General features: G+C 56.2%; 9 protein-coding genes across 9 annotated transcripts; 4 read left to right on the plus strand and 5 right to left on the minus strand.

Moving 5' to 3' along the window:
- Positions 1 to 86: 86 nt before the first annotated feature.
- On the plus strand, positions 87 to 6,462 carry K452DRAFT_303125 (uncharacterized protein; the record flags this gene model as incomplete). Its single annotated transcript, XM_033542686.1, has 2 exons — positions 87 to 530; positions 583 to 6,462. 2 exons carry the CDS (start codon positions 87 to 89, stop codon positions 6,460 to 6,462), a joined length of 6,324 nt encoding a protein of 2,107 aa, XP_033391720.1.
- Positions 6,463 to 6,878: 416 nt separating this feature from the next.
- Positions 6,879 to 10,998, minus strand: K452DRAFT_322712 (uncharacterized protein). The gene is made up of 2 exons (XM_033544543.1): positions 10,019 to 10,998; positions 6,879 to 9,945 (listed from the first exon to the last, which is right to left on the minus strand). The coding sequence occupies exons 1-2, from the start codon at positions 10,947 to 10,949 to the stop codon at positions 6,908 to 6,910; spliced, it is 3,969 nt and encodes a 1,322-aa protein (XP_033391721.1). The 5' UTR covers positions 10,950 to 10,998; the 3' UTR covers positions 6,879 to 6,907.
- A 272-nt stretch (positions 10,999 to 11,270) lies between these two features.
- Positions 11,271 to 13,816, plus strand: K452DRAFT_292761 (uncharacterized protein). Its single transcript, XM_033541438.1, has 4 exons — positions 11,271 to 11,885; positions 11,953 to 12,223; positions 12,325 to 12,667; positions 12,724 to 13,816. Exons 1-4 carry the CDS (start codon positions 11,614 to 11,616, stop codon positions 13,650 to 13,652), a joined length of 1,815 nt encoding a protein of 604 aa, XP_033391722.1. The 5' UTR covers positions 11,271 to 11,613; the 3' UTR covers positions 13,653 to 13,816.
- A 720-nt stretch (positions 13,817 to 14,536) lies between these two features.
- K452DRAFT_362819 (uncharacterized protein) lies at positions 14,537 to 16,040 on the plus strand. Its single transcript, XM_033546537.1, has 2 exons — positions 14,537 to 14,830; positions 14,906 to 16,040. The coding sequence occupies exons 1-2, from the start codon at positions 14,771 to 14,773 to the stop codon at positions 15,923 to 15,925; spliced, it is 1,080 nt and encodes a 359-aa protein (XP_033391723.1). The 5' UTR covers positions 14,537 to 14,770; the 3' UTR covers positions 15,926 to 16,040.
- A 1,753-nt stretch (positions 16,041 to 17,793) lies between these two features.
- On the minus strand, positions 17,794 to 19,930 carry K452DRAFT_345190 (uncharacterized protein). The gene is made up of 2 exons (XM_033545446.1): positions 19,372 to 19,930; positions 17,794 to 19,301 (listed from the first exon to the last, which is right to left on the minus strand). Exons 1-2 carry the CDS (start codon positions 19,839 to 19,841, stop codon positions 17,801 to 17,803), a joined length of 1,971 nt encoding a protein of 656 aa, XP_033391724.1. The 5' UTR covers positions 19,842 to 19,930; the 3' UTR covers positions 17,794 to 17,800.
- Positions 19,847 to 22,581, minus strand: K452DRAFT_292763 (uncharacterized protein). Its single transcript, XM_033541439.1, has 2 exons — positions 19,976 to 22,581; positions 19,847 to 19,912 (listed from the first exon to the last, which is right to left on the minus strand). The coding sequence occupies exon 1, from the start codon at positions 22,539 to 22,541 to the stop codon at positions 20,019 to 20,021; it is 2,523 nt and encodes an 840-aa protein (XP_033391725.1). The 5' UTR covers positions 22,542 to 22,581; the 3' UTR covers positions 19,847 to 19,912; positions 19,976 to 20,018.
- A 243-nt stretch (positions 22,582 to 22,824) lies between these two features.
- Positions 22,825 to 24,323, minus strand: K452DRAFT_329921 (uncharacterized protein; the record flags this gene model as incomplete). Its single annotated transcript, XM_033545081.1, has 2 exons — positions 22,825 to 24,197; positions 24,305 to 24,323. 2 exons carry the CDS (start codon positions 24,321 to 24,323, stop codon positions 22,825 to 22,827), a joined length of 1,392 nt encoding a protein of 463 aa, XP_033391726.1.
- Positions 24,324 to 24,670: 347 nt separating this feature from the next.
- K452DRAFT_280666 (uncharacterized protein) lies at positions 24,671 to 26,399 on the minus strand (the record flags this gene model as incomplete). The annotated part of the gene is made up of 6 exons (XM_033539463.1): positions 24,671 to 24,737; positions 24,804 to 24,885; positions 24,939 to 25,349; positions 25,422 to 25,799; positions 25,860 to 26,131; positions 26,194 to 26,399. The coding sequence occupies 6 exons, from the start codon at positions 26,397 to 26,399 to the stop codon at positions 24,671 to 24,673; spliced, it is 1,416 nt and encodes a 471-aa protein (XP_033391727.1).
- A 500-nt stretch (positions 26,400 to 26,899) lies between these two features.
- K452DRAFT_149722 (uncharacterized protein) lies at positions 26,900 to 27,503 on the plus strand. The gene has a single exon (XM_033535524.1). It carries the CDS (start codon positions 26,964 to 26,966, stop codon positions 27,459 to 27,461), a length of 498 nt encoding a protein of 165 aa, XP_033391728.1. The 5' UTR covers positions 26,900 to 26,963; the 3' UTR covers positions 27,462 to 27,503.
- The last annotated feature ends 459 nt before the right edge of the window (positions 27,504 to 27,962 follow it).

The raw sequence follows: 27,962 nt of genomic DNA on the forward strand, positions 1-27,962 counted from the left end.
GCGCAAGGCCCCGTTGGATTTAGAGGAGCCTACTTTTTACCCCGCATTTCGAAGCGTGCGTGAATTGGACCACTGCAGCCGGGACCATGGGCGCCACCCTTGTCGCTGATATTCCCGACCCAAGCCAGATGTCGAATGGGTCCATTGACATGTCGGCCAATGGCCAGGCTGGCAATGTTGATTTCAAGTCTTTCGAGATCTCCGGTCTTGCAGCTGATCAAGGGTCCACTTCGACAGGGATGAGGGAGGAATTCCTGCTTCTGTCATGGCTCATCGTGCTCCTGCGGACACGGGAAGACAGCCAAATCACATTCGAATGGGCTTACAAGTCTGCTTTTGAGCAGGACGCTTCGAAAAGATGTCTGTCGATGGACAAAGTGATGACGGGATTGCAAGACGGCGTTGGAAAAGTCGCCGCAGCAATCTCTGATGATCTTGCACAAGGCCAGGGCGCAGTCGCGTCCGGTCCTGCCTCGCTCCTCTTGAGCAGCAGCTCTTTGTCTAGGACGTCTGAGGAAGCGAAAGATGAAGTGAGTGGATGATTCGACTTGGCAGCAACATGGCTGACTGATCTGTGCAAAGGGTGTGCTTCACCTCGAAGTCCGCTTTGATGATGGCCGGGTCGACATCCGTCCGGTGTGGCAATCCGAGAACATGCTACAATTCACAGTGACACGGCACGTTGACGTACTGTTTGAGACTCTGAAAATGTGCATTTCAAATCCCGAAGCTTCCATTCAAGATTGCCTCAGGCCTACCGCACGGGATCTGGACGACATATGGGGATGGAACCACGAGCTGCCCCCTACGTACGACTTTTGCATGCACGACATGGTGTCAAAGCGAGCGCAAGCATCACCGGACAAGGTGGCTATCTCGTCCTGGGACGGCACCTTGACGTACGCCCAGATCGACAATTATTCGACATTCATAGCGTGCTCGCTGAAGGAGGCGGGCGTCAAGTTGCACGACGTCGTACCCGCATGTTTTGAGAAATCAAGATGGGCTATCGTCGCTGTGCTCGCCATAATGAAATCGGGCGCAACTTTTGCCCTCATGGATCCCACGCTTCCGCTTGCCCGCCTGCAGAACATGGCCGTTCAAGTGGGCGCGAAGGCGATGCTGACGTCGCGCAAGCAGCATGACCTCTCGACTGAGATCCTGCCGGCCGGGACGCACATTGTTGTCGAGGAGGACGCATTCGCAGGATTCTCCCCTCTGGATGTCCTTCCGGAGCTGCAACCCGTCCCACCGTCCGCTCTGATGTATATCATCTTCACGTCTGGCAGCACCGGCACTCCAAAGGGCGTCACAATCTCCCACAGAACCTACTCGAGCAGTGCCATTCCTCGGGCGAAAGCAGTCGGCTACTCGGAAGAGTCGCGGGTTCTCGACTTTGCTTCGTACGCTTTCGACGTCAGCATCGACAGCATGCTGCTCACGACCGGAAACGGCGGCTGTCTCTGTATTCCCTCCGACGAGGACCGGTTGAACGACATCAACGGCGTGATCCGCAACATGCAGGTAAACTACGCTGGTATCACGCCTTCGGTGGCCCGGATCTTGGAGCCGGATGTGATTGCCTCCCTGCACGGGCTGGGCCTTGGAGGAGAGGCAGCTGCGCCCAGAGATGTCAACCTGTGGGGCCGCGAGACCAGGATCATCATTGGTTACGGTCCTTGCGAATGCACCATTGGCTGCACTGTCAACAGTGACACTGCTACCGGCAGGGACTACATTTCCATCGGCACGGGTAATGGCGCTGCCATGTGGATCGTGGACCCGAACAACCACGAAGTGCTTGTCCCGGTTGGCGCTGTCGGCGAGCTGCTCGTGGAGGGCCCGATTGTTGGCCAAGGCTACCTTAACGACCCTGAGAAAACCGCTGCCGCTTTCATCGAGGACCCTGCTTGGCTTGTCGCTGGTCACAAAAACTATGCGGGCCGAAGCGGGCGTCTGTACAAGACCGGAGATCTTGGCAAGTTTGATCCTGATGGCTCCGGCGGAATTCTGTTCGCTGGCCGCAAAGACACGCAAGTCAAGCTTCGTGGCCAGCGTGTCGAGCTCGGCGAGATTGAGAGTCAGCTTAGAGCCAGGCTGCCGTCGGACACCAATGTGATCGCGGAAGTGATCGTGCCCCAGGGAGCCGGAGGTCAGCCAACACTGGTGGCATTCGTCGCGTCCCAGGCTACCAAGGGATACGTGGACAGCGAGCTTAGCTCTGTGCAACTACCCGGCGAACTCCGCGCTCAGCTTTCCACGGCGAATGCGGAGATGGCAAAGGTTGTGCCGCGCTACATGGTGCCGACCGCTTACATTCCCGTCAACCTCATTCCTGTCTTGATTTCGGGCAAGACGGACCGCAAGCGGTTGAGGCAATTTGGGCAGACGGTCGACTTGCGCCAGTTGGACCAGGGCACGACGACTACCACTCGCGAGCTCAGTGAACTCGAAAAACGGCTTCGGCAGGCCTGGAGCCAGGTTTTGAGTATCGACGCTGAGAGCATCCGGCCCGACGACAACCTATTCGCACTGGGCGGTGACTCGCTGGCGGCGATGAGGCTCGTGTCTGTCTGCAGAGCCGATGGCCTCGATCTCTCTGTCATCAGCACCTTTGCGAACCCTACGCTCGCGGCCATGGCCAACGTCGTGCAAATTATTGACTCAGAAGCACACACGGAGCTGTCACCGTTCTCTATGATCGCTCAAGACGTCGATAGCGCCCGTCTCGAGGCTTCTGTGGCATGTGCAACGGAGCCTGATGCCGTTGAAGACATTTACCCGTCCACGCCCACGCAGCAGAACCTCTTCACTTTTGCACTCAAGTCGGACAAGGCGTACATTGCACAACGCGTGGCTCGCATCCCGTCGGAGCTGGATCTCGATGCGTGGAAGCAGGCGTGGGAGGAGGTCGTTGCAGCCAACCCCATCCTGCGCAGCCGTTTGGTGCAGCTCCAGGAGCCGGGCCTTCAGCAAGTTGCCCTGAAGGAGGGTATCGCTTGGAGGGAGTCTGCGGATCTGGCGCAATACCTCGAGGATGACCGCAAGGAGAAGATGGAGCTTGGTCAGAGCCTTGCAAGGTACGCCATTGTCACGGCACCAGGCGATGAGCAGCGGTACATGGTCTGGACGATTCACCATGTCCTCTACGACGGATGGTCGGAGCCGCTGGTGCTCGAGCAGGTCAGGACCGCGCTGCAACACCAGCAACTCCAGATCCCGGCGCAGATGCGGGACTTTGTCGGCTGGGTGCGCAGCACCGACGAGGCCGCCATGCAGGACTTCTGGCGACAGGAGCTGAAGGGTGCTGTTGGGCCACAGTTCCCACGCTTGCCGTCCCGCGACTACCTCCCGACGCCCAGTGCCACCGTCGAGCGGCAGATTCCACTCGGCGAGGCGGGTGCTGGCTGGCCCTTCACCATGGCGACGCTGATTCGCGGCGCGTGGGCTCTCGTGGCTTCGCAGTACGCGGGCAGCGACGACGTCGTCTTTGGCGAGACGCTGACGGGGCGCGACATTGCGCTGGCCGGCGTCGAGAGCATCGTTGGTCCGCTGATCGCGACGGTGCCGGTGCGCATCCGCATCCAGCGCAGCAGCAGCATCGAAACCTACCTGCAGGCAGTGCAGCAGGACGTCATGGCGCGCACGCCCTACCAGCACATGGGCTTCCAGAACATCCGCCGCGTCAGCAGCGACGCCCAGCGCGCCTGCGAGACTGGCACCGGTCTGGTCATCCAGCCGGAGCCGGAGTACGTCGGCGACGACCTGGGCTTTGACCACGGCGACGTCGTGCGTGAGGCCCTTCACTTCAACGCGTACCCCGTCATGCTGGCGTGCGGGATCCGCAAGGGCGGCTTCCGCGTTTGCGTTAGTTTCGACAAGAGCCTCGTCGAAGTCAAACAGATGCGCCGCATGTTGGCGCAGCTGGAGACGGCGTGCTTGCAGCTGCTCAAGGGTCCGCTTTCCAGGCGCATCGATCAGGTCTCGTGCCTGCCCGAGGAGGAGCTGGACCAGATCTGGCGCTGGAACCAGGCAGCTCCTTTGGCCGTTGAAGAGGCTTCGGGGAGCTTGAGGGCGGATGCAGGCATCAAGCCTGGGTCCATCTACCCTCGTGCGGTGGTGCCTTGGGTGTGCGATTCGCGCAACCCTGAACTGCTGGCTCCATTCGGCTGTGTTGGCGAGCTCTGGCTCGAAGGCGCTTTCCTTCCCGGCGCGGTTGTCGATTCGCCGGCTTGGCTCATGGCAGGAAGCTCTGCTTGCGCTGGTCGGAAGGGTAAAGTCCTGCCGACTGGCGATATGGTTCGCTTGCAGGAGGATGGCAGTGTGGTGTTTGTCCGTCGCAAGGACAATGTCTTGAAGATCCAAAACCATGCTGTGGATGTTGCGGACTTTGACGCGCTGTTCTCGAGACATCTCCCGCCGACCGTGTTCGCCGCTGTGGCATTGTTCCAGTCGTCGGCGCAGCAGGAGCTGGTTGTCTTTGTCGAGCAGCCCGCCTTTGAGGACGATGGCGTCGAGGTTATCTCGGCGGCGCACGACGTCGCGGGCGTGCAGATTCGCGATCGCATCCCTGCCAGCCTTGCCGTGGCGCTGAAGAAACTCGACAAGGCCATCCAGGACTCGCTCGAGTCGTACATGGTCCCCTTTGCGTATGTCGTAGTCGACAAGATCCCGGCCGATCAAAAGACCCTGCCCCAGCTCGCCTCCTCGATCCCTCTCGAGCTGCTTACTGAGCTGCGCGCCGGCATCAAAGACGCCTGGACGAAGACGGCGCCGCAAGCAGTCCTGACGCCGGAAGAGGCCGTGCTGCGCTCCGCATGGGCGACCATCCTCGGCATCCCGGCCGCGGAGATCGACGTCGACGACAACTTCTTCCGCCGTGGTGGTGACTCGGTTCTCGCCATGAAGCTGGTGGCGAGCCTACGCACGCAGGGCCACAGGCTCTCGGTCGCGGACGTGTTCCAGTACATGCGGCTGGGCGACGCGGCCAAGGCGCTGAAGCTGGACCAGCGGGCTTCTGCGGCGGCGAAGGCGGCAAAGGCGCAGCCGTACGCGCCATTTTCGATGCTGGGGCCGGTGAATGTCGAGGCATTTGTCACGAAGCATGTTCTTCCGAAGCTGGCGGATCCGGAGTGGGTCGTCCAGGACGTGTATCCCGTGACGGATATGCAGGCGCTGGATGTCAGGGCTACAGTCGACGCGCCGCGCACTTCGGTCCAGTACACCCTGCTCTACTTCGACGCCAGCGTGGACGCGGAGCAGCTGCTGCGCGCGTGCAAGGAGCTCGTCCGCACGCACGACATCTTGCGCACCGTCTTCATCGAGAACGAGTCAGGCCAGCTGCAGCAAGTCGTCCTACGCGCGCTGGACCCCGCGCCAGTAACGACGCAGCAATCCAACGGCACGGGGCTCGAGCAGGCCGTCAAAGACCTCTGCGCCGCAGACGCGGACGCGCCGCTCCCGCTCGGCGCCCCCTTCACGAAAATGGTCCACGTCCAGGCCGACGACGGCACCAGCTGCCTCGTGCTGCGCCTCTCGCACGCCCAGTACGACGGCGTCGCGCTCCCACGCCTGCTGCGCGACCTCGAGGCGCTATACTCAGGCGCGGCGCTCGCGCCCTTCGCCCCCTTCGCGCCGTACCTTGCGCGCGCGCGCGCCGAGCCCGTCCGCGCCGCCGCGCTGGCCCACTGGCGCAGCGTCCTGGCCGGCAGCGCCGGGCCTTCTGTTCTCGTTGGTCCCCCCGATGCCGCTGCCAAAGAAACCAAGACCGCGGTCTTCCGCTCTGCGCCCGTGGACCTCGCGCGCCGCCCGGCAGAAGTCACGGAGGCGACGCTCCTGACGGCCGCGTGGGCGCTAGTGCTGGCGCGCAGGCTGCGCACCACGGACGTCCTGTTCGGCGCGGTGTCGGCTGGGCGCGGCGGGGGCGTGGACCTCGACGCGGTGGCGGCGGATGTTGACGTCGACGGCGTCGTCGGGCCCTGCTATGGTTTCGCGCCTGTGAGGGTCGTGTTCGAGCATTCGTGGCGCGCGCGCGACCTCCTGCGCGAGGTGCAGGCGCAGGCGGCGCGGGGCGCGGCGTTCGATTTCGTGGGGTTTGCGGACGTTGCTGGCGCTTGTGGCTTCGGTATCGAGTCTGGATCTCAAGCTGAAGCTGTGAAGAACGGCTGGTTCGACTCGGTAGTGCATCACCAGCCGGCGGGGGAGACGGACGAGGATTCCTTTCCTTTTGCGGAAGGGGCGTGTAGGGTGGGTCTTGAGAAGCCGGGCGGAGATGCGGCGGTGCCGTTGAAGGTGGTGAGTTTTGTGCAGGATGGGGGGGGGAGGTTGGGGGGGGTTGGGTTGGGTGAGGATGGTGAGGGTGAGGGTGAGGATGGGTTCGTGCAGGGCGTGCTTGGGGAGGTGGTGGCTGCTGTTGGTGAGCTGCTTGAGGGTGGTGGGGAGGGGGAGTTGGTGCTTCTTTGAGGGGGGTGGTTGGTTAGAGTTTGTTTGTTAGATTGGTGTAGGTCTTGTTTGTACGGCAATTTTTTTGTTTGGTTGTTCATTTGTTCATATTGCCCTCTTTCATGTTGGGTTTGTGTTCGCATTTGCGTTCTCTTGCTTTGGCTGCGGTATTATGTGCTCATTTCATTCGTATGTGAGAGCTGTGCTAACGGTTGTGATAGACACCACCCACAGCCATCATCTTCACTTCATGTTTACCGGTTCCACGGCAGACGGCAACCCACCGTTAATCGTCCACTACAACCACGCTCATTAGGAAAGACATCGAGAGCATGCTGCATATCAAGAACGAAAAAGAACATTGAATCTTATCTACATATCATAAAAAGTCCTCTATTCACTCATCATCATACAAAAAAGACATTACCGCTCCCCCCAAAACCCAACTCTACACCACCACCACCTCCTACGTCGCAACCGTCTGGTGCATAACATTGGCGCGATAGCTCTCGCTCCGCTCCAACAACTCGTCATGCGTGCCGCGATCCGTGCACCTGCCGCCATCGACGAGGAAAATGCAATCCGCCTTGCGGATCGTATGCAAGCGATGCGCAATCGCGACCACCGTCGTCCCGGCCTCGACGACCTTGTCCAGGCCCTCCTGCAACAGGCGCTCGCTCTCCGCGTCCAGCGCGCTCGTGCTCTCGTCCAGGATCAGCAGCCCCGGCCGCCGCACCAGCGCCCGCGCAATCGATAGACGCTGCTTCTGCCCGCCCGAGAACTGGCTCCCCGATGGCCCGCATAGCGTCGAGTACCCCTCGGGCAGCGCGGCTATCACGTCGTGGATGTTGGCTAGCTTGCACGCGGCCTCGATCTCAGCCTGCGAGGCTGTGTGCCCCGGCCGTGATCCGAGAGCGATGTTGAACGCCACGCTGCCCTCGAACAGCACCGACTCCTGCGGCACCAGCGACACGGTGCCGCGGAACGCGACGGATTTCGAGGCCGTGATGTCCGCGCCGTTGAGCAGGATGCGCCCCGTTTGCGGCACGTACATGCGCTCGATCAGCGAGATGATGGTCGACTTGCCGGCGCCGGAGGGCCCCACCAGCGCGCAGAATTGTCCCGGCTCGATCTTGATGCTCAGCCCGTTCAGGACCTTGATGTCCGGGCGCGCCGGGTACGAGAAGTGCACGTCGGCGAGCTCGACGCTGGCCGCCTGCGCGGGCTTGGCCTCGTGTCCTTCTGCCGCCGCTGCGTCGGGCACGGCGGCAACTTCACCGTCCTCGGCCTCGATTGCCAGTGGCTTGACGTGCCCGACCATGCCGCCCTCGCCCAGCTGGATCAGCGACAGGATGCGCGCCATGGCGGCGCGGGCGTTGGACAGCTCGGGCGCGAGCGCAAACATCTGGCTCCACAGCAGCGCCGACACCAGCAGCGAGAACACGACAATCATGAACTGCGTCTGGTTGTAGTTGCCCAGGATGATCTGCTTGGCGCCCCACCAGTATGCCAGCGCGTTGACCATGTTGCCCAGAAAGTACGTCAGCGCCTGCCAGAAGGACGCCTGCAGCGTCACGTTGAGCGTGTCCTTGCGCGGCGCGTCGAGTGAGCGCTTGTACGTCGCCAGCGTCTCGGCCTCGAGCGAGTAGCTGGCGATGGTCTTGATGGATGAGACGGCCTCGACGCCAATGTCGACCGAGTGCGTGTAGGCGTTCTCGTGCTTTTCTTCAAACTGGCCCAGCACGCGCAGCTCCATGAGGCCGGCGCCCAGCAGCAGCGGCACCAGGGCCAAGCACACGAGGGCGATGCGCCAGGCGATGATGTGGGTGAGGATGATGGCGGCGAAGAGGTTGACGGTGATGCTGAACAGGGTGCCGATGACGCTGCCACTGAAACCCGCCAGGGCGTTGCCGTCGCGCGTAATGTACGCGAGCAGCAGGGCGGGCGACCGGCCCTCGGACTGGTGCCACTGCAGGTCCTGCGCAAACAGGCTGCGGAACGAGAGCACGCGCACCGTGTACACGACCTTCTCCGACACCCACCCGAAGCCGGTCCAGCTGAAGATGTTGGCGAAGAACTCGATGATGGCCAGCACGAAGAACATCAGGCCCAGGAAGTCGCCGCGCGACTTGATGAAGCTGCCGCTGTGGCACGGCGACAGGCTGCCCACCGTGTTGCCGAAGATGACGGCTTCTCCGCTGAACGCCCCGCCCACCACGACCGACCCCAGCAGCGCAAACACGATGATCAGCAGGTGCGGCCGGATCGCGGGCCCGTAGCCTCGCACCAGCGCCCACATGGACTTTTTCGGCGTCTCGGGCTCGGGCTCGTCGCCGTCGTCTCCCTCGACCGTCTCCTCCTCGTGCGTCGAAAACTTTTCCTTGTCGTCGGCCACGCCAAGCCCGTCCCCGTCGTCCGACGTGCTCGACTTGCCAATCTCGTCGTCGCCAGCACTGATTCTCTTCGCTCCACCACCACCACCGACTGCCGCCGGCGCAGCCAGCGACTGCAGCTTCACCAGCTCCGCGTACGACCCGTCCTTGGCCATCAGCTCGGCGTGCGTGCCTTGCTCGAGGATCTTGCCGCGGTGCATGACGATGATGTTGTCCGCCGCTGTAATGGTCGACAGCCGGTGCGCGATGGTCAGAATCGTGCGCCCGGACGTGATGCCCGCAATTGCGCGCTGGATGCGCTCCTCGGACCGCGAGTCCAGCGATGCCGTCGCCTCGTCCAGCACCAGCAGCGGCGGGTCCTTGACCAAGGCTCTTGCGAGCGCCACGCGCTGCTTCTGCCCGCCGCTGATGAGCCGCCCGCTCGAGCCCACCGTCGTGCCGTACCCGTACTGCAGGTTGGTGATGAAGCCGTCGGCGTCGGCCAGCTCGGCCGCCCGCTTCACCAGTCGCACAATCTCGACGCACTCGGCGCCGCGCTTCTCGGCCGCGACGAGCATGTCAACCCCATCGTCGCGCATCTCGCGCGCCACCTCGGCCAGCTCGCTCCCCAGTAGCGTGGGCTTGAGGTGCGCGTGCACGGGGCTGGCGTCGTTGATCAGCCCGTGCGCAATGTTCTCGAGCAGCGACCGGTCCAGCAGCGACGGCTCCTGCTGCACCAAGCCCAGGAAACCTCGCACGTCGCGCGCGTGCAGCTCGCGCACGTCAATCCCGTCAAACAGGATCTCGCCCGCCGTGGGGTTGTACAGGCGCGTCACCAGCCCGGCGATGGTGCTCTTGCCGCTGCCCGACAGGCCCACGAGCGCCGTGTGCTTGTTCGGCGGGATGCTGAAGCTCACGCCGTCCAGGACGGTGATCTCGGGCCGCGACGGGTACGTGAAGGACACGTTCTTGAACTCGAACCCGGCGCCGGCCGCCGGGAGCGCGAGGTTCGACGTCGTCGTGCCGTCAATTTGCGGCTCGCGGTCGATGTCGCCGCGGAGCTTGTGGAACGCGCCCACGGCTGCCGAGAAGAGGTGGATGAAGGGGGCGACTTGGCTGAGGAGGAGCGTTGCTGTGGCGTGTTAGTGGTGGAGCTCCATCAATCACGTGGTATGTAAGTAAGTCTTGGGAGTGGAGAAGCTTACCCTCGACCAGGATGAAGATGACGGTGAAGACGGAGCCGACAGTCGTGCCCTGGGAGCCCGTGCCCACGGCCTCGGCGACGCGCTTGCTGCCCTGCCAGAAGGCCAGACCGTTGGCCGAGTAGGCGATGAAGTACAGGAAGCCCGTCTGGATGCCAATGGCCGTGGCCTTTTTGATGCCCTCCTGCTCGGACGACTTGAGCGCAGTGGAGAACTTCTCCTCGAGCCGGGCATTGGCGCCAAACGCCTGGACGACGACGATGTTGTTAAGCGCCTCGGAGGCTATCGACGCGGCCGACGCGGCGTAGTCGGACATGAGGCCCGTGTACTTTTCGATGTAGTGGCTGCCGACAAAGGACATGATGAAGTAACAAGGGACGAGGGAGACCAGCATGCCGGCCAGCTCGGACTGCTTGATGAAGGCGACGATGTAGGCCGTGATGAAGAAGGACAAGCTGGAAAGACAGATGCCGACCTTCTCCGAGGTGCCGGACCGAATCGTCTGGATGTCGCTGTGCAGGCGCGACGCGACCTCTCCAGGGGGCAGGCCATCGAAAAAGGACGGCTCCTGGCGCAGCAGGTTCTGCAGGTAGTTCTCGCGGAGACGCTGGGCCAGGCGGGCGCCGGTGAGGGTCCAGCACAAGAGATGGACGTAAATGAGAACGAATTGGGCAATGGCCAGGTAGACAATGATGAGGATCTTGTCGTTGATGCCGGACTGGTACCCGGAGCCCCCTTCTTCCGAGTCGGACCCGCACGTCGCACCGTTGAAGTCGTCGAGCAGCTGGCCAAAAATGATGCCAATCAAGGGGAAGGGCACGCCGGCCGCGATGGAGCCGGCGATGCCCACGAGCAGCGTGGCCAGGTCCGCTGTGGAGGGGTTGCCCGCCAGCAGCAGGGTGGGGAAGCCCGCGAGTTTCTGGACGGCCTTCATCTCGCTGGATGTTTCTCTACTGTCTCGGGGCGGTTAGGAACGTGTACTATCGATCGGACTGATACATTTAAAGAGTGGCGGCAACAGCGGGCAATTACCGGACGACAAAGGCGCTGTGGCGCTCGTGTGACGGGTCCCTTGACGAATTGGCGTGGCTCCTACGCACATAAGGACTCGGGAGGACCGAGGGGAGTTAAGGGCCAAAGGAGTTATCGCAAGCGGGTTTTGTACTGCATCTGACCATCCGATGCTGGAGTGCGCAGCGGTGGGGCCTTGATCAGATAAGATGTGTCAAAGAATCGCAGGCATAGGCGTTCCGTGGAAACCAGGCCAATGGCGCTCCATCTTTGCGCCGAACGCGGGCCGCCAGGTTTTTTCGGTTTTTTTTTTTCCTTCGCTTAATAGCCACGCACGAGTCACACCACGAGCTCCATTATCGGCGACAATCTGATCTTTGGTCTTTAGCGGCTTCCTGGATTAGGGCCCAGCGGCGAGGAATGCCGGTGGGGCCCACACCTTGGGCTTGGGGCCGCGTGGGCTCTTAAAGATGTGCTTTAACGCCTACTAACCACGCCGGCCGACAGTCAATCGATTCTTCCCTTTTTATCTATTGTTCCAACAGCAACGGACACCCTTGTTGTCGTTGTCATCCCTACTGCCCATCATGGCCTCGACAGCGCCCAAGGCCAAAGGGTTCTTGAAGAAGTTCTTCCCAACCAAGGAAGACGAGCCGTCGTCGTCGTCCTCGCCGGGCACGGCTTCCAGTGCCACGACCACTGGCGAGCACGATGTCAAGGACCATGCCGAGGTCGACGTCAACCAGACGCCCAGCGAGGACTTGAACGCACCCAATGAAGCCGCGCAGGACGGTGTCAAGCAGGCGGAAGCCGTGACGCTGACCTGGACAAAGGGCTCGTTGGCCGCCGTCTATATCCTGTAAGTGCATGCGTGCATTCAATGCTTTTTTTGTGTTGCGAGGAAAATCAATTGACAACGAAATCAGCATGTGGTGCTTGTACCTTGTCAACGCCTTCCAGTCGCAGATCACAAACAACCTGTCGGCGTACATCACCAGTGGCTTCGAGTCTCACTCGCTGATTCCCGTCATCGCGACCGTGTCCAGCGTCATGGGTGCTGCCACGTACATGCCCGTGGCCAAGATCCTAAACTTGTGGGATCGTTCCATTGGATTTGCGCTGATGGTGCTGTTTGCCACGGTGGGGTTGATCTTGTCGGCCGTGTGCAAGAACATTGCTACCTACTGCGCTGCTCAAGTATGCATTTTTCTTTTCTTCTTTATATTTGCGTTCATCCGTCTGGAAAAAAGATGAAAGAGATGGAAAATGAAAATGAACGAAAACTAACAGTGTGACAGGTTTTCTACAGCGTCGGCTTCGCCGGCCTCATCTTCTGTATTGATGTCGTGACGGCTGACACCTCGTCGCTGCGTGACAGGGGCTTGGCATACGCCTTCACGTCCTCGCCCTACATCATTACGGCGTACGCGGGCCCGGCCGCGGCCGAGAGGTTCCACGAGGGCAACTGGCGTTGGGGCTACGGCTGCTTCGCCATCATCCTCCCCATCGTCGCGGCGCCGCTGTTCGGCCTGCTGCGCTACAACCGCCACCTCGCCAAGCAGAGGGGCCTTCTCGTCGAGAAGGAGAAGAGCGGTCGCACGCCTATGCAGAGCTTGTGGTACTACACGATACAGTTCGATGGTGCGTTTTCCTGCCTTCGTTTTTGATGTGTTCTTTATACTGATTGGGTCCGTCAGTCCCCGGTGTCATTCTCTTGACTGCCGGCCTGGTTCTCTTCCTCCTGCCCTTCACGCTCGCCGGTTCGGCTGCCAACGACTGGAGGACGCCGCACATCATCATCATGCTGGTCATCGGCATCCTGTGCCTGTTTGCGTTCGCGGCCGTCGAGCGCTGGGTGGCGCCCGTGCCGTTCTTGCCGTGGGAAATGCTGGCCACGCGTACCGTTCTCGGCGCTTGCCTCGTCGACGCCACCTACCAGGTCGCGTACTACTGCTGGGACGACTACTACACGTCGTTCCTGCAGGTCGTGTACGGCACCAGCATCTCCAAGACGGGCTACATCACGTCCATCTTCGACGTCGTGTCGGGCGTCTGGCTGCTGGGCGTGGGTCTCTGCATCAAGAAGACGGGCCGGTACCGGTGGTTGCTGCTGTGGGCCATCCCGCTGTACCTGCTCGGCGAGGGCCTGATGATCTACTTCCGGCAGCCGCACTGGTCCGTCGGCTACAACATCATGTGCCAAGTGTTCCTGGCCTTCTCGGGCGGCACCATGATCATCGTGCAGCAGGTGGCGGTGCTCGCGTCGGTCGACCACAACAACGCCGCCTCGGCCCTCGCCTTCCTCAACGTCTTTGGCAACATGGGCTCCGCCGTCGGCAGCTCCATCTCCGGCGGCATCTGGACCCACACGCTGCCCAAGGCGCTGCGCCGCCTGCTGCCCGAGGCCGACAAGGCCGACTGGGAGGCCATCTACGACGACTTGGACGTCCAGCTTAGCTACCCCCGCGGCACCCCGACCAGGCACGCCATCAGCATGGCGTATGCCGATGCGCAGAGCAAGATGCTGATTGCGGGTACGGCGATTATGGGCCTTTCGCTCATCTGGATGTTCTTGATCAAGGACTTGAAGGTCACCAAGGCCCAGACCAAGGGCGTGCTGTTCTAAGCTAGATTGGTAGGTAGAGGGTTAGCAGTGCCGGGTTTTCCGACACAAGTTTGTTTGATTGTTTGTGGATATCGAACTACCTAAGGCATGGAGGGGAGGGGTTTATGCATGCTTGCTTGTATAGCGAGAGAGAGAGTTTCAGCTACCTAAATTAATGCGCAACGAAGAAGAAAATCAAATCAAATCAAATCAAATCCATGACGAAACATCCATCATCATCATCATCACCAAGTGAAAAGAACAATTCCAGCCAGGCCCCCCGCGCGGGTTATCGTATCGTTAGTTATGTTACATACATACATACATACATACATACATACACGCCGCACACACACCCCGGCCACCTGATGAAGTAATAAGGTTATCAGATCCGTTGCCGTTACGTAGAGCCCTGGCCCGTGCGTAAGCCTTCGATCAATCCTTGATCCGTCATCTCAATGGCGCAGGTAGCTAGACCCTTGGCGTTACGTGCTGGAATCTTATCAGATTTTGCGCTGGCGTCTGCAATCTGGGTCGGTCGGGCAGCGGTTGGACTTGGCGATGGGCCCGGGGGGCCCCGCTTTTTGACGGAAATTGCAAAAGTGGATGTTTGGATGGGAGGGTGAAAAATCTTATCAGATCGGGCGCCAGGTCGTGTCGTGGCTTTCCTGGAAAAGCATGGACGGCGTCTTGCCTGTCCGACACCGTCGTCGTAGCGATGGGACGGACTTGGGACAGGGTCCTGGGGTTCTCCTGCCCGATGTCGGTGTGGTAGGCTAGATCCGACCTCGACCGCCCATCGACCTCCCTCGACCAGGACCTGCAGCTTGCGGGCTTGCGGGCTTGCCAGGGACCTCCGTGCTTCGCTTCTTCCACACCCCCTCCCCCCACGCACGGGCTATGTAGGTGTGCCCGCGCGCGCGCGAACCTAGCTGCTGCTGCCCCGTATGACGTGCTGGCGTATATGAGGCGGCGTGTTCTTTTGCGGCCGCGGCTCCACCGGGTTGTCGGTGTTGACTTTGACTTTGACTTGCTTGCTTCTGTCTTGACGCTTCCCCGATCTTGACCCCGATATCGTCGCCTTCGTCTGCTTTGCCATTGCGATCGAACCAAACACTCACACTCAATCAACTCCCGCCATGAGCCCCTACTCCAAGTTCTGGCCCAAGGGCGGGCTGCCCGGCATCCTGCACCACTACGTACGCCGCCTCTACTCCCCCCGTCTCCCCCGCGCATGGCGAGAGAGTAACTAACCAACCCTTCCCCCCGCGCAGACCGAAACCCTCACGACCTTTGAATTCACGCCCTCGACCGCCCGCAAACCCCACTCGCTCGTCTTCATCGGCGGCCTCGGCGACGGCCTCGCAACAACCTCGTACCTCTCCGACCTCGCCCGCGCCCTCAACCCCACCGACTGGTCGCTCTTCTCCCTCACCCTCACCTCCTCCTACCAGTCCTGGGGCCTGGGCCACCTCGACCGCGACACCGACGAGATCGCGCAATGCCTGCGCTACGTGCGCGACTACAAAACCGGCCGCTTTGGCAATGGCAAGCTCGTCCTCATGGGCCACTCGACCGGCTCGCAGTGCGTGCTGCACTACCTCAGCCAGCCGAACCCGCACACCAGCGCCCCGGTCTTCGACAAGGGCCTGCAGCACGTCCAGCGGCCCGCCCTCGACGGCGCCATCATGCAGGCACCCGTCTCGGACCGCGAGGCCATCCACTGGGTCCTGCAGCAGGGCTGGCTGGGCAAGTCCCCCGCCGACACGCGCAAGGTCTACGACCGCCTCGTTGCCATGGCGCGTGAGGCCACCGCCCCCGGCAAGGACCAGTCCTTCGACGCGCTGCTCCCCGTCGAGCTCACCAGCCAGATCGCCTACCCCGCCAACACGCCGCTCAGCGCGCGCCGCTTCCTCAGCCTCGTCAGCCCCGAGAGCCCGCACAACCCCGGCGAGGACGACATGTTCAGCTCGGACCTGCTGGACGAGAGCTTGAGCCGCACCTGGGGCATGGTGCGACAGCGCGGGCTGCTGGCCGCCAAGGCGCGCCTGATGGTCATGATCTCGGGCGCGGACCAGGCGGTGCCCGACTGGGTGGACAAGCAGGGCTTGCTGCGCCGATGGAAGGGCATCGCGGATGCGGGCAAGGGCGATGGCGAGCCCGTCTGGGACGACGACTTTAGCGGCGTCATTCCTGGTGCTAGCCATGCGTTGAGTAATGACGACCAGGCGGGGCCGCGGAAGGATCTCTGTGAGCGCGTGCTGGGGTATTTGTATGCGGCCGAGCAGGCGTGAGCGTTTATGGTGCTTTATGAATTAATTGGTTCTTTGTCATGATCTGCTTGCTTTTTCTTTGTTTGCGCACCTAGTGACAGCCAACATGATTGTGGTGTCAAAACAAACAACCCCGCCCCCACCTCCAAGCCACGAAGTCAAGTGAAGTGAACTTAGTGAAGTCCAACAAGAAGCCCTAAGCAACTAGGTAACAATCAGCAAGTGGGCACCCAGCACACAGAGGTGGGGCCAGCAAATGTCAACCGCCAATCGCCCTAACCATCCGATCAACGATCAACAATCAACAATCAACGATGAACAAACGCGTGGAGACGCGCACCTGCAGTGTGGGGGTGCTCAGGCCAACCGACCAATCACGCTCCTCCGAACTCCGTAAGCACTGATGCTTTTTGCAAACGCTATCGATCTCTACCTACCCAGTCGATCACGCTTCCGCTTCCCCGGAGTGGGCCTGCCTGCTCTTAGCTTGTCTGATGTAAAAGTAACAGACCCTCTTGCTGTTCGTCTGGGGCTTTAGTCTTACTCACTGGCCCCCACTACATGGCACCGTTGGCGTCAAGTGCGAAAACTAGACCCTGTTTTGTGCTTCTGCCTGTGGATACGGGGCGCTGACGTGCGGGGATGTTCAATTCTTGCCTTCTTGTTGCCGGCGCTTCCTTCGTTTTGCCCTCGCAATGTGTTCGGGACTCGGTTTCTGCTGGTCTTGAGTATAGTGACGTACGTGGATGTGAATGTGGATGGGGCGCTAGCGCTGGCGCTGGCGAGGCTCTATGAGGGGGGGTGGTGTGCTGTGTTTGTTCGTGCGTGATATGTCGTCAGGTAGTCGGCTTTTTGGTTTGGACTCGGTCGTGTTGCGCTTGTGGGTGAGTGAGGAAGCTGGTATAGATTTGAATTTTGTGCTTTGTAGAGAAGAGATGTTCATTTTTGAGGGTTTCGTAGCCAGCGCTGCCCTATTGTCGTAGTGGGAGTTGCGTGGTACGGAGCTCTGTTCGGCTTTGTTAGGGTTCTTTATTATTAATTGTAGGTCTGTAAATGTAAGCGTGGAAGGTAGGGAGAGAATGGAATTGTTTCTGTAGATTGTGCTGGATGTCTTTGGTTTTGCTGTTGACGGTCTAACATTCTGTGTTTAGGTTTTTACATCTATATATATGGAAGACCGAAATCTCAAGTTATATCTACTGCAGAGTAAAAGAAAACTAGTCTCTCGTTTTAAATAGCCTTGTCAGCCAGGATCACTCCGATAACTCTCGTTTTTTCAGCCTTATTACAGTCAGTTGTTACACAACAGCCTTACCCCCTGCACTACTCATTTATCTACTGCAAGGAAGCAATGATCTCAAAGAGAAAACGTGTTCTTTTTAGATAGCAGCATATATACCTCCATAGGTAGTAGTAATTTAGGAGGACAAGCGGCGTCCAATTCCTCGCGCCCAGCTTCACAAGCCTTTATAGAGTTTTAAGAGCCATAGCGTTCATCTCGACCTAAGGAAGCTTTTAAATCAATTTCGAGAGTGTTTCTAGAAGTTATCTATTAAGACGCCTTTGCTTTGCTACAGCCACCACAAAAATCTTCGGGGGAAATCGATTGTGAAAAGAACATTTCAGAGCAAGGTTTTAAGAATAAAATGTTGCTTTTCCATTATCCTGTGAGATACCTATTAGCCTCTACCATTTTGTAAAAAATACGAAGAAAAGATGTGTGCAAGGAAACGGAGTTTTCTACACCAATGGTCTCTATATAAACAAAGTGAAAAGGGATCTCAATATAGTGGTCTTGTGCTATATCGTTTATATCATTTGTATGTTTAAATATTTAGCCCCACTAAATCCGAAAGTATGATCGTGTCAATCTCTAACGCAATATTTGTCTCATTATTAAAGCGTCTGCGACCGCAAACGCATTCCCGTCTTATTACTTTGCGGTTGGGGAGTCTTCTCTTTGATCTCTTCGACGTCAATCAACTGCCATCCGCTCCCTCTGCGTTGTAGCCGCACTCGCATATCTTTCGAAGTTGAATACATGTCGTCTTTCATCATCTTGCTTTCCTGCAAATCGCATCCTTGGCCGAGCCCGTGGAATATTGGCGCCAACGCTGAAGATTTCCAGTCACCTTTCCACTCGTTCTCCCAACTCTGGAACATGACAGCGACGAAGAAACAAAATGAAAGTACCATGAGCATAGCCGGGAAACTGATCCATGCCCACCGAACGTGAATACAGGTCTGCTGGCTCCATGCCTTGCCGAAGGCGTATCGTGTGCTCTCGGGCCCAGTGGCACTATGTCGTATTTGAGCTGTCATGGCCTCGGCGATGTTCTTCCAATAACTATTGACTGTGTCCATAGTGGCGCTGCCGTTCTGGTAGAGTAATTGTAGCCATATGTTACTGTAGATAATATTGACATCCTCAGAAGGATAGTGGTATAGTTGATTTCCGTTGTACATTCCAGATAGAAAGTCCCTAATGGCTCGACTAGTATAGTAGTCCATGTTCCACACACAGTCTCTAGGATACCAGACCTTTTCTGGTGGATAATGAGGCCTCATATAGTAAGTATCCAGTTTCCGGCCATGGATAGTCTTGTCCCTCAAGTCAACAAGAACTGGAGTGTTCTCGCTGTACTCCTGGGATTTCTCGCAATCGCGCCACTTGCCATCCCGCAAAATTTGTTTGGAAGCTAGCGAAAAGTCCCCATCCTCGTCCGAAGCGAGAAATTCCACACCCCGCTCTATCTCTTTATAGTCTCCATTTGTTACATTTGCCCCATAAGTTTTCAAGCATGGCCGTAATGAACATCCGACAGCGAAAGGGGTTGGACTGCAGGGCTCTTGCCAGCAATCCGAGTGATTCTTTCTTAAAAGTGCTTCGATTTCCCAGAGATTAGACGGTGCCGGATGGTGGCTGCTTATTGAATAGGCTTTGCATTTAGAGTCGTTACAAGGTGTCAAGGATATTGATCTGTTCTCTCTAGAGAATACGGGAAGTTCGTATTCTTTCGCACTAGAGTTCCATGTCACCTCGTTAGATATATCTTGACAAGAATGACAAATCGCTAATGTCTGGAAAGCTCCGCTGTCTTCTTCAGCGAATGTGCAATTTTTTGTCAGGCACTTAACTGCTAGAGGTGCGGACGCATTTGCTAGAGAACTAAATAAACCCGTGTAAAATGCAAGCTGTATGGACGAATCAAGTTCATTGCCGACTGAGTTAATGCCGCCCGGAGGTCCATGAATATGATAATTATTGGTTCTCGGAATTTGGGCTTTCATTCCATCCACTGGCTGAAGACAGCTGTGGTATTTGATTATTTCCTGTGAGAAAGGATCGATAGCAAGTGAGGCGATAGTAATTACTGCGCCAAAGCTAGCAAGGTGACTATATAATATGGTTTGTGAGCTTCAAATACCTGTGAATATATCTAGAAGCGGAGGTTGTATCCACTTACTAGCCGCGTCTCCCAATACAGTAATTGAACAAGAGTCGAAGAGCACCCCAGGGTCCACGGCTTGCCAGGTCGAGGCGCTCGATGTCAGCTAGCTGCTGTGGCTTACTGAACCACAACCACTTGAACTGACTGATCCCCTCTACCACGGGTAAAAGCATACATGCTTTGAAGATTGCCGTAAACGTAGCAATGAGAGAGTTGATGGATATCAGGTGAGGCCATTGTGGGAGCGGCTGATTGTCGTGAATTAAAAGTGTGATGAGTATTGCCATTAAGGCAATAACTGCCAAAGCAAAACTAAGAACCTCGATGGTCCACATGGAAAGGCTTTGCTGGCTGTACCATTTGGCTTTATTGGTTGGTTGATCAGCAATAGAGTCGCTAGTCCCGATGAGCTGGATTTCAAAATCATTGGTCTCCTGAGGCTGTTGTGAGAGACTGCTGTGCCGGGAAAGTAGAATGTCGCCCATAGCGGAAGCTTTAGCAACAAGTAAAAAGCCATTGGCAGGATGGATGTCAATTATATAGATGGTTACTGGCGCTGCAAAGTGACGTCAGCTAATCTTACACGGCATCAGCTTGTCAGGCAACAACATGCAGTTACCTGCAGACCCCGCACTCTCAAATCAAGAATTTATCGCTATTTCTTAGACAATCAGGAACGCCTCCCGCTGAAACTTTGGCAAAGGAATCGACTTCGGCCACTCAACCACGCCTATCCAGTACCACGGCTGCTGATTCTCTTCGGGCATGGAATACCGCATCAAAATCCCGTCTTCCATACCATGCGATGCAACAACAGCAAGCACAGTGCCGTCAGCCTTGCCACGGTAGAGAACTGGATCAACAGAAGTGCTTCGCTCGTAATCCGCAGGAGCAAGCAGTGCGCCCCAGTAAAACCGCCTCGGTATCATCGACGCAACGCGCCGTAGCATGCGGAACTCCGCGCTGGTGCCTTGCATACCCCAGTCCCAGATTACGTGAGGCCAAGGCGGGTGTGCGTCGAAAACACGGGAGACCCACTGTCCGCTCAACCCATCTTCGTTGATCCGCGCGTATTCAGTGTCGACGCCATCGAAGGCAAAATGGAACGTTTCACGCTGCCACCACCGCTTCCGTTCCGGTAGGTCTGGGCGGCATGGCGCCCACCCAAAACCTAAATTTTCCTCACTCTTGTAGCCAATACGCGGACTGCTCGAGATCAAGAAGCCAGTAGGGACGTGGCTTCCAATGCGTAACTTCCAGAACTTGAGCGCATCTGAGCCGACAGTGACTGATAGCGTAAGGAGACTCCAAATGACGACTTCGTCGCCGGGGCGGGATGCGTGCCGGTGGCTGAGGTTGTTGGCCGCATCCTCGACTTCCATACCTCCCCAGAAATGATCGCCTTCGGCTTTAGTGTCCCCGGTCGGAGCCGAATACAGTCCTCGCGGTAAGAGGTGCTGGGCTGTAAGAAACAGCACTGCAATTGACATGTTGCCTTTGTCGTAGACGGTCTTCAGTATGTCTCCGAGCCTGAGCACTGCGTCATTTTTGCAAAGTAGAAAAATGTTGTCGCGGCCTTTCACTGACTCTAGATATGTCCATGCTCTTACGTTCCAGTCACAGACTAGCAGTGCTGAGAGGATAGACTCTTGTCGCTCTACTGTCAGGTCACTGACGTCTATGCTCATTATGTCGCGGTCGCACACCAAGGTTACCTTGCTGTTGGTAAAGATGTTGTTTATTTCCATTATGGCTTCATGTCTCAGATCATGGTCTTGTGGAATACAGGGCGTATCCATCCAGTACGAGTCGCATCCAAGAGATCTGGCTATTCTTCTGTAGCGGTGATGCAAACAGGTGTTAAACCCTGTGCCCTCTGCTTCGGGCCTTCCGCCTTGCCCATGACTCCAAACATGCGAGATGGCCATGGTTGTATCCGATGCTTTGCAATACCAGAGTAAAGAATGTTGCTCTTTGGTATGCACAATAGAAACGGCACGAGCCCCAGATATATTCCTGTATGAATATTCGTCCCAGTAAAGTCGAGGACAGTTGCCTCGACATGGCAAGGCATGCGCAGATTGGTTGGTGATTTTCATGCCTCTAAACCTTTGACATTGTGTTGGATATTTTCCTTTGCATTGCTTGGGGCCCAAGTTCTTCATCAGAGACCCACGGTTGACAATGCACCGTGGCGGCAAATGACCGAGAACAGCATTATAACGCTCGTGAAATACCCGGAAGTCTTGAGCCACCGCCGCACGGTCGGTCCGTAGTAATTCAAAGGCCCAGCTACACATGTACTCCGCTTTTGTCCCAGAAGAGCTTTGGACCGATTTGGATTGTAAAGCTTCCCTTAATGAAGCGTTTAGTTGGACGCCAAGGACGAGACTCCTTTCCCGATGGTTGGGACTCACTGACGTAGTTTCGCTCGTCAGCGTGTAGTAGAAGTTCAAAAGGACTGCTCGCTGCCAACCGGTCCACAGAAACTGCCGTAGAATAGCCAGTTCAGTAATTGGAAGCTGTGAAGAGGAAGCCTGCTCAGAAGCTACCCCAAAGAGCTCCCCAATGAGGTCGATGTATTCCACGATCTTGCGGTTCCAGATATGTCGCTCTTTTCTTGATTCAATAACAATAAGCATTGCAAGGCGAATAATGTTTGAGTCCACAAATCTCACGACCCTGAGATTTTCCCAGAATTGCGGCGATCCTTCGACAAAGAAACCGGCATAAATGTTGGACGTTGAAGGTGTGTCGATGCCCAGCATTGGTGGCACTGCAGGTAGTCGTTCGAGGAGGTGGCATGTCTCTTTGACAACACTGTCCATTCCCTCGGGAGGTTTGAAATTAAACTCAAGAAGTTTGGTGAAAGAAGCGTCCAGGCAATCCACGTGACCAGAGTGATCTTGAAGAGCATCGCAGTATGTCTTGACTTCATTAAATGCCCGCTTTCGTCGATCGACCGTGTTATAACCAATGAGATTTGCGCCCTCATCGAGCTCATGCTCTGTAGACCAAACGGTGTACGGGATCGGAATCAGTTCGTATTGGGGTTGCGGGTCTGAGTCGGAAAGAGATCCAAGATTTCTGATTTTGTTTGCAACTTTGTAGGGAACTTCTCTCAGAATCCTTTCGACTTTTTCTTGTGTGAAGGTCACCGAGCTCATCGATAATAGTGGATACATGATGGAGGTACGTTGAAGTAAGTGTAACGCACATTTAGAGCTTGGCAAAGCGATGCGGGGTAGCGAAGGCTGAATCAGCCTTGATATGCTGGGGCCTTATAAAGGCGCGACCCATCTAAAAATAGGTATGCGGATCACAGAATTCCTGCGCCTCTTTTTGTGACATCTCACAGCACGGTTGATGTGGGGGCCAAAGCCGAAGCCCGTCTGATTTGGTCCATTTCGCCGAAGTCTAGGTGTTTTCCTAGCGAAAAGATATTCTAGGTATGTTGTTTCCAAGTCGCTAAACAGATTTTTTGCTTAGTTCCTCTCTAAGGACATTTGCCGCGGCCATTGAAAGCCCGAAGCTCCTTTCGATTGAGTTCAAATCCTGAGGAGAGAAAGAATTGGCGTCGATTTTTTGCCCATGTATTCTTTTTAACCAGGCATCTCGCCTTGGATGCGGAGGAAGAATGTCGTCCATCCAAGAGGTGACTTTCGTGTCACTGAATATTTGAATGGCACCCAGCATGGCCATTCTCCCAGTGAACTTGAACGTCTTTACTTCAACTTCAACGCCCTCCTTGTCAAGCCAATAACGTGCAAGGCCTGCTTCCCGGAAACCCCAACGAAGAAACCAGTTCAAAGTCAGGAGAAAGACGAGAAACATCCCGTCCCAGCTCTTTTGTGCGGCTACGTACGTCATTCCTAGTAACTGTAGTATGTGCGCGGCCTTCAACCACCAGGTTGCTAGTACCACTCTCGTGCTCGGTTGGTTTGGAATCATGAACATAGCCTTGTTCAGCAGCGAGTCCACAACGCCCCTGTCTCCGGTATATAGATGCCACTCCATCGCATTTACATGCGTTGCCACGAGCATGCAGGCGTCATGTGCCTCATTGTTCCCCAGATAGCCAGGTGGACGCTGTATAGTGATGATTTGTAGGACCAAGCGGGAAACGGCACTGCAGAAAATGATCGCCGCTGTTCCGTACGCGCCGCAGAGACCAAGGGCGACGGCAGTTCCAACAAGGAGGACGAATGATGCGATGTGACTAAACCTCGATAATTGCCACTCGTCCAGCCGTCTCCCGATTGACTTTTTCCGTCGCATTTGTCGACCAAAATAATATACATGCAAAGTTTGATACCGGCGGAAGTGCGATGGCGCAGTGGGTTTTTCCGTTGTCGAGTCCGCTACCTTCGAATCTCCGCCCAAATTCCAAGTGCTTGTTCCGCTATCGTAGCGCTCTGGCGACAGCGGCAGAGACGACGGCAGCGTTTCGGGCATCAGGATCGGCGTCCGCTTACCCTGGCCCGCTCTCGCGTATCTCGCAATGACCGCACTGGCGGCGCCGTTGGCACAAGGAAATATGCTTCCCCAGCGAACATCCCAAACTGTGCTACTGGAATCACCGCGCGTGCTGGCCTGGTCGAGAAACTCGGCTGTGCGGTCGAGTAAGCGTGCGATGCCGGCGAGTGTGCCTAGCTTTGGGAACAGCCCGATCGACACACGCCCCAGTAGCGCAACGTCACCGGCTGTGAGGTAGTCGTCACGATGGCTGGCCAGATGGACGACGAGTGGCATTATTGCTGCCCATTCCGACACGATATTTGGCATGGCCGGGAGCCGAAACATCGGGGCGGTATTGAGCGTCCCTAGCTGCGGTCCGATGTCTGTGGAGTAGAGATCCGACATGATTGTGGGGTATTGTAAATGTAAGTTTTGATCGCAGCTGGGTAGGTGGAGGTTATCAGGGTGGTTGTGTTTCGGTCGAGAAAACTGTTGGGGGAGGCTGACATGGCCCCCAAAATGACAAAAGCCTGCGCTGCAGCCTCGTAAACGATACCATGCAGCTACCCCGACACGTAAGACAATATCACGTCATCCACATTGCTTCTTTCTCCGATAGGTTAAGCGTTTAAATTGAAACGACCATTAACATTCGCGCGTGTAGTAGTGCTAGGTTGCATACCAACAGTTTTGCCTCCAATCAAGACTGCTTTCAAGGTAGCAGTTTCATACTTTCGCTTAAAGCTACAGTGTTAGAATCCTAGAAAGAACGCGTTAGCCATACGCATTAGGCTTCAGAGCATCATACCAAAACTACAGTCGGTAGTTTTGAAATTTCTTTACACTACTTCTTAGTTCAAATGTCCCTTACCAATCGCGTGGCTACCCATGGATACAAATAATTTCTCTGCCACCAATTTAGACTGCAAATTACGATTAGAATGCTAAAAAGCTATCCATTTAAAGAAGCGAAGAAATCGAAAACTTACAAGCTCTTTCGGCCCGCAATGCGCGGATGTACTGCCCAGCTTCCTCCGACGATAGCGATGTGCTTACCATCCAAAAAGTCGGCTTAGAGCCTCGATCAGTACGCTCTTGCATTTCCCAGTCATGAAATTACGTACCGCTGTATCCCGGATATATGTCCATGGGTTTAAAACCCGGTTGTGGAGCGAAAGAATCGCTTGTCCATTCCCAGGCGCCGCCAAATTCCCCAAGTCCACAGAGACGACTTCCATTCTGCGTCACTGGCGTTGGATGAAAGTTTTGGAAGCCCACGTTCGCATTTCCGAGATCCACAAAAACAGCCTCCGAGTCGGTATGGAACGTCTTGTTGACGGCCGAGTCGGGAGCCTTACGCGTTCTCTCAACGTACTCATGGATGCTGCGTACTTCATGTAATGTGGGTATTCGTGCACCGACCCATTTGGCATATCCTGCAACTTCATTGTAGGACGCGGTTGCGGGCCAGTCCAGCGCTTGGGAGAGTGGAAGTGGGCCCCATACTGTTCGGATACCGTGACGAGAGATGAATGCTTGGAGAGAATCTTGCTTGTTCCTATCAAGCCTTGAGCTTGTCGCTTTGTCTAGACCATTGATGTTGATACAATGGTTCCCGTCGGTATGGTTGGAGTTATCCGAATCAACCCAGGTCACAGGGATTTGTTCGATACCCGTATCTACAAGGTAGGCTGCAAACTCTCCGACACTGACAGGGCGAGCTTGTGCCTCGAAGCTTTCAACTTGGGCGTTATACGGCTTTCGCTCATTGTCCCAAGCAAAGAATCTATTTGGCCCGTCGTCGGATTCGGGATCTTCGTAGCCGATGGTGAACTCCTGCTCTGGGATGCGGAACCACTCATTCTCGACTCGCTCTGCTGCGGCCTCTCGAGCCATACCGGCAAAGTTTGGCCGCGGAATATCTGGCGGTGGTAACTGGTTCGGACTCAGGATCGACATGTAGAGAAAGGTCTCGATGTGCAGTGCTAAATGACTTACGTTAATAGTGTATTATTTAAGACTATACTTGAAGCTGAAAGGCTTACCCTCGTGCTCGAAGCCAATCCAAAGCGCACGGCCTATGCATCGATTATTGAAGGCTTCGCCTGTTATGTATAGAGACATTATTCGGGCTTTAACCCTTTCCCTGTAGTTAATGATTTCGGATAATAGGGGCCACACTTCCGGCAGCTCGCTATGATCATGGCATTGAGTTGGATCGTTTACATCGGGATCAATACCACGCTCGAACATTGTGGCGTAGCAGGCTGGCTCTGTTGGCTTCTTGCCCGTAGCTCGTGTCAAATGTATGTCTTCACTATGAAACGGGGTTGGTGAGTATACGCAGCTACTCCGCTCACCTGAAGCGAAATCACTTACAACGTAGGGATATGACCCAGGTAAAAAAGCAAGGGGTTGCGAAGAGGGATTGGTTTCTCCATCAGAGCCTCTACCGGTATCATCTTAGTAGTTACGAGGTCCCATGCATTCCAAAGCGCTTTCCATTCGTCCAGGATGGGTACTGGCCCAGGAGCGTACTCCTTTGGCTTAAGTGGAAATGCATACGGATTTTTTGGAGGCGTCATCGTCGCTACCTCGAATTTTGTGGGTAAAGTACGAAGAGTAAGAAGAATAATATGTATGATTTGCGGATTATTTGCGGAACGCCTGTCACCGAGATTTATATTCGCTGTTCATGTTTGACGAAAGAATTGTGGGCAAGTTGTTGGTCGGCTGAAAGCTGAAGAAGTACTCGTCATAGTGCGGAGTAGCCTAGCCAAAATTGTGTTCGACTTAAGGGATCACTAGCCGTATTTGGGTGTGGCTTTCTTTAGACCGATGTCAACCGAGAATCTTGAAAGCAATTGATATCTCTCAGTATCAAATAGCGTGGGTGCGTGGACAAGACACTCTTAGTTCATGTTATCCCAGTTAGCACGACGGTGAATGAGAGCAGAGAAAAGCGAGTGATGGTTTCCGCATGGTGATGTAGTCTCAAGCTCAAATATTTGGGTAGTCAGTTCAAACAATTTGTGCAAACAGACAAAGCTATGTAGCTGCATTCACACTTCCTTTTGAATATTCTCCCCGCAATAGAGCTTTACAGTTGGTTAGGTACAGTACAAGACGCAGCGGAACGACCCGGCGGGATGGTTGCCGTCTCAACCCCGACGTCGCACAATCTCATGCAGCAGGGAAGCAATACCAACATCCACAACACAGCACAACAACCCAAATCTCTCTTGTTCACGATGAACCGCATCTCTGCCTGGTTCGATTCGCATCCTCTCAACCCTGACGGCTACGATTTCGACCATCACATCTACCAACGCCCCTCTAAACGGCGGTGCCTCGGCGGTTCGGGGATCGCGTCGCGGAAACACTACGCCGCAAAGGCGGCGCCAACATCAACCAGACGCGTATGGATCACGTACGCTATGCGCCTTTTGCCGTCAGCATCGAATCGAAGCGCGCCGCCGGTGAGGATTAGGCATATGTATAACTCGTGGTGTGGGTGTGGGCGCAGTTCTCGCGTCTGCGGCAGCTTGTACCGACGGCTAAGTCGTGGCCCGTACTACTACTGGTGGTTGTGTAAGGGTACGAGTGGCAGTTACTATTCGCTGAAATGGTGGATAGCGGATGCGTAATACGGATTCTGTAGTACGTTGTGCTTAGGGCTACGGATATTGTGTTGAGGGTTTATTAGCTTGTCGCTTCGTTGAGAAGACTTGCTTGGTGGGTGTTATAGACCTCAAGGGAAATCAACCCGCAGGGTCGGGAAGACCTTATGGGTAGAAGGCCCATACGGGCCCCGAGACTATAGGGGCTTAGTAACCATAAGGGATCGAGTCCAGCGTGCGGAATCGTCCAGCCTTATTACCGTCGGTCCAGTCAAATGGACGGTACGCTAACGGACGGTCACGACCGTCTCCGTAGCGTCGCGCCAAGAACGGTCTCGCCCCGACGGAGCTTGGTTCAGGGGGACGGTGGCAGACGGTAGTTGGATATAATTTTGCTGGTGTACCGAATAATTGATGGTGTTGAGGGGTATCTCAGGGGTAACTCCGCCGCCACCTGCCTAAATAGGTTTAGCGTTAGGGCTAGAGCAACGTCAGACTCAACGTCGGGGTTGTTTACGTGCCAAGCCA

Source organism: Aplosporella prunicola (genome assembly GCF_010093885.1).
Source record: "Aplosporella prunicola CBS 121167 unplaced genomic scaffold K452scaffold_66, whole genome shotgun sequence".
NCBI classification, from domain to species: Eukaryota; Fungi; Ascomycota; class Dothideomycetes; order Botryosphaeriales; family Aplosporellaceae; genus Aplosporella; species Aplosporella prunicola.

Excerpts from the sequence above, each read along its gene's own strand:
- K452DRAFT_149722 (XM_033535524.1), top strand. The coding sequence starts at position 26,964 with ATGGTTGCCGTCTCAACCCCGACGTCGCACAATCTCATGCAGCAGGGA.
- K452DRAFT_292761 (XM_033541438.1), top strand. The coding sequence starts at position 11,614 with ATGGCCTCGACAGCGCCCAAGGCCAAAGGGTTCTTGAAGAAGTTCTTC. Across the intron at positions 11,886-11,952 it reads TTGGCCGCCGTCTATATCCT|CATGTGGTGCTTGTACCTTG; the intron begins GTAAGTGCATGC and ends CAACGAAATCAG. Across the intron at positions 12,224-12,324 it reads CTACCTACTGCGCTGCTCAA|GTTTTCTACAGCGTCGGCTT; the intron begins GTATGCATTTTT and ends ACAGTGTGACAG.
- K452DRAFT_362819 (XM_033546537.1), top strand. The coding sequence starts at position 14,771 with ATGAGCCCCTACTCCAAGTTCTGGCCCAAGGGCGGGCTGCCCGGCATC. Across the intron at positions 14,831-14,905 it reads CCGGCATCCTGCACCACTAC|ACCGAAACCCTCACGACCTT; the intron begins GTACGCCGCCTC and ends CCCCCCGCGCAG.
- K452DRAFT_345190 (XM_033545446.1), bottom strand. The coding sequence starts at position 19,841 with ATGGGCGACATTCTACTTTCCCGGCACAGCAGTCTCTCACAACAGCCT. Across the intron at positions 19,302-19,371 it reads TGTATTGGGAGACGCGGCTA|TCACCTTGCTAGCTTTGGCG; the intron begins GTAAGTGGATAC and ends CATATTATATAG.
- K452DRAFT_292763 (XM_033541439.1), bottom strand. The coding sequence starts at position 22,541 with ATGTATCCACTATTATCGATGAGCTCGGTGACCTTCACACAAGAAAAA.
- K452DRAFT_322712 (XM_033544543.1), bottom strand. The coding sequence starts at position 10,949 with ATGAAGGCCGTCCAGAAACTCGCGGGCTTCCCCACCCTGCTGCTGGCG. Across the intron at positions 9,946-10,018 it reads CATCTTCATCCTGGTCGAGG|CAACGCTCCTCCTCAGCCAA; the intron begins GTAAGCTTCTCC and ends AACACGCCACAG.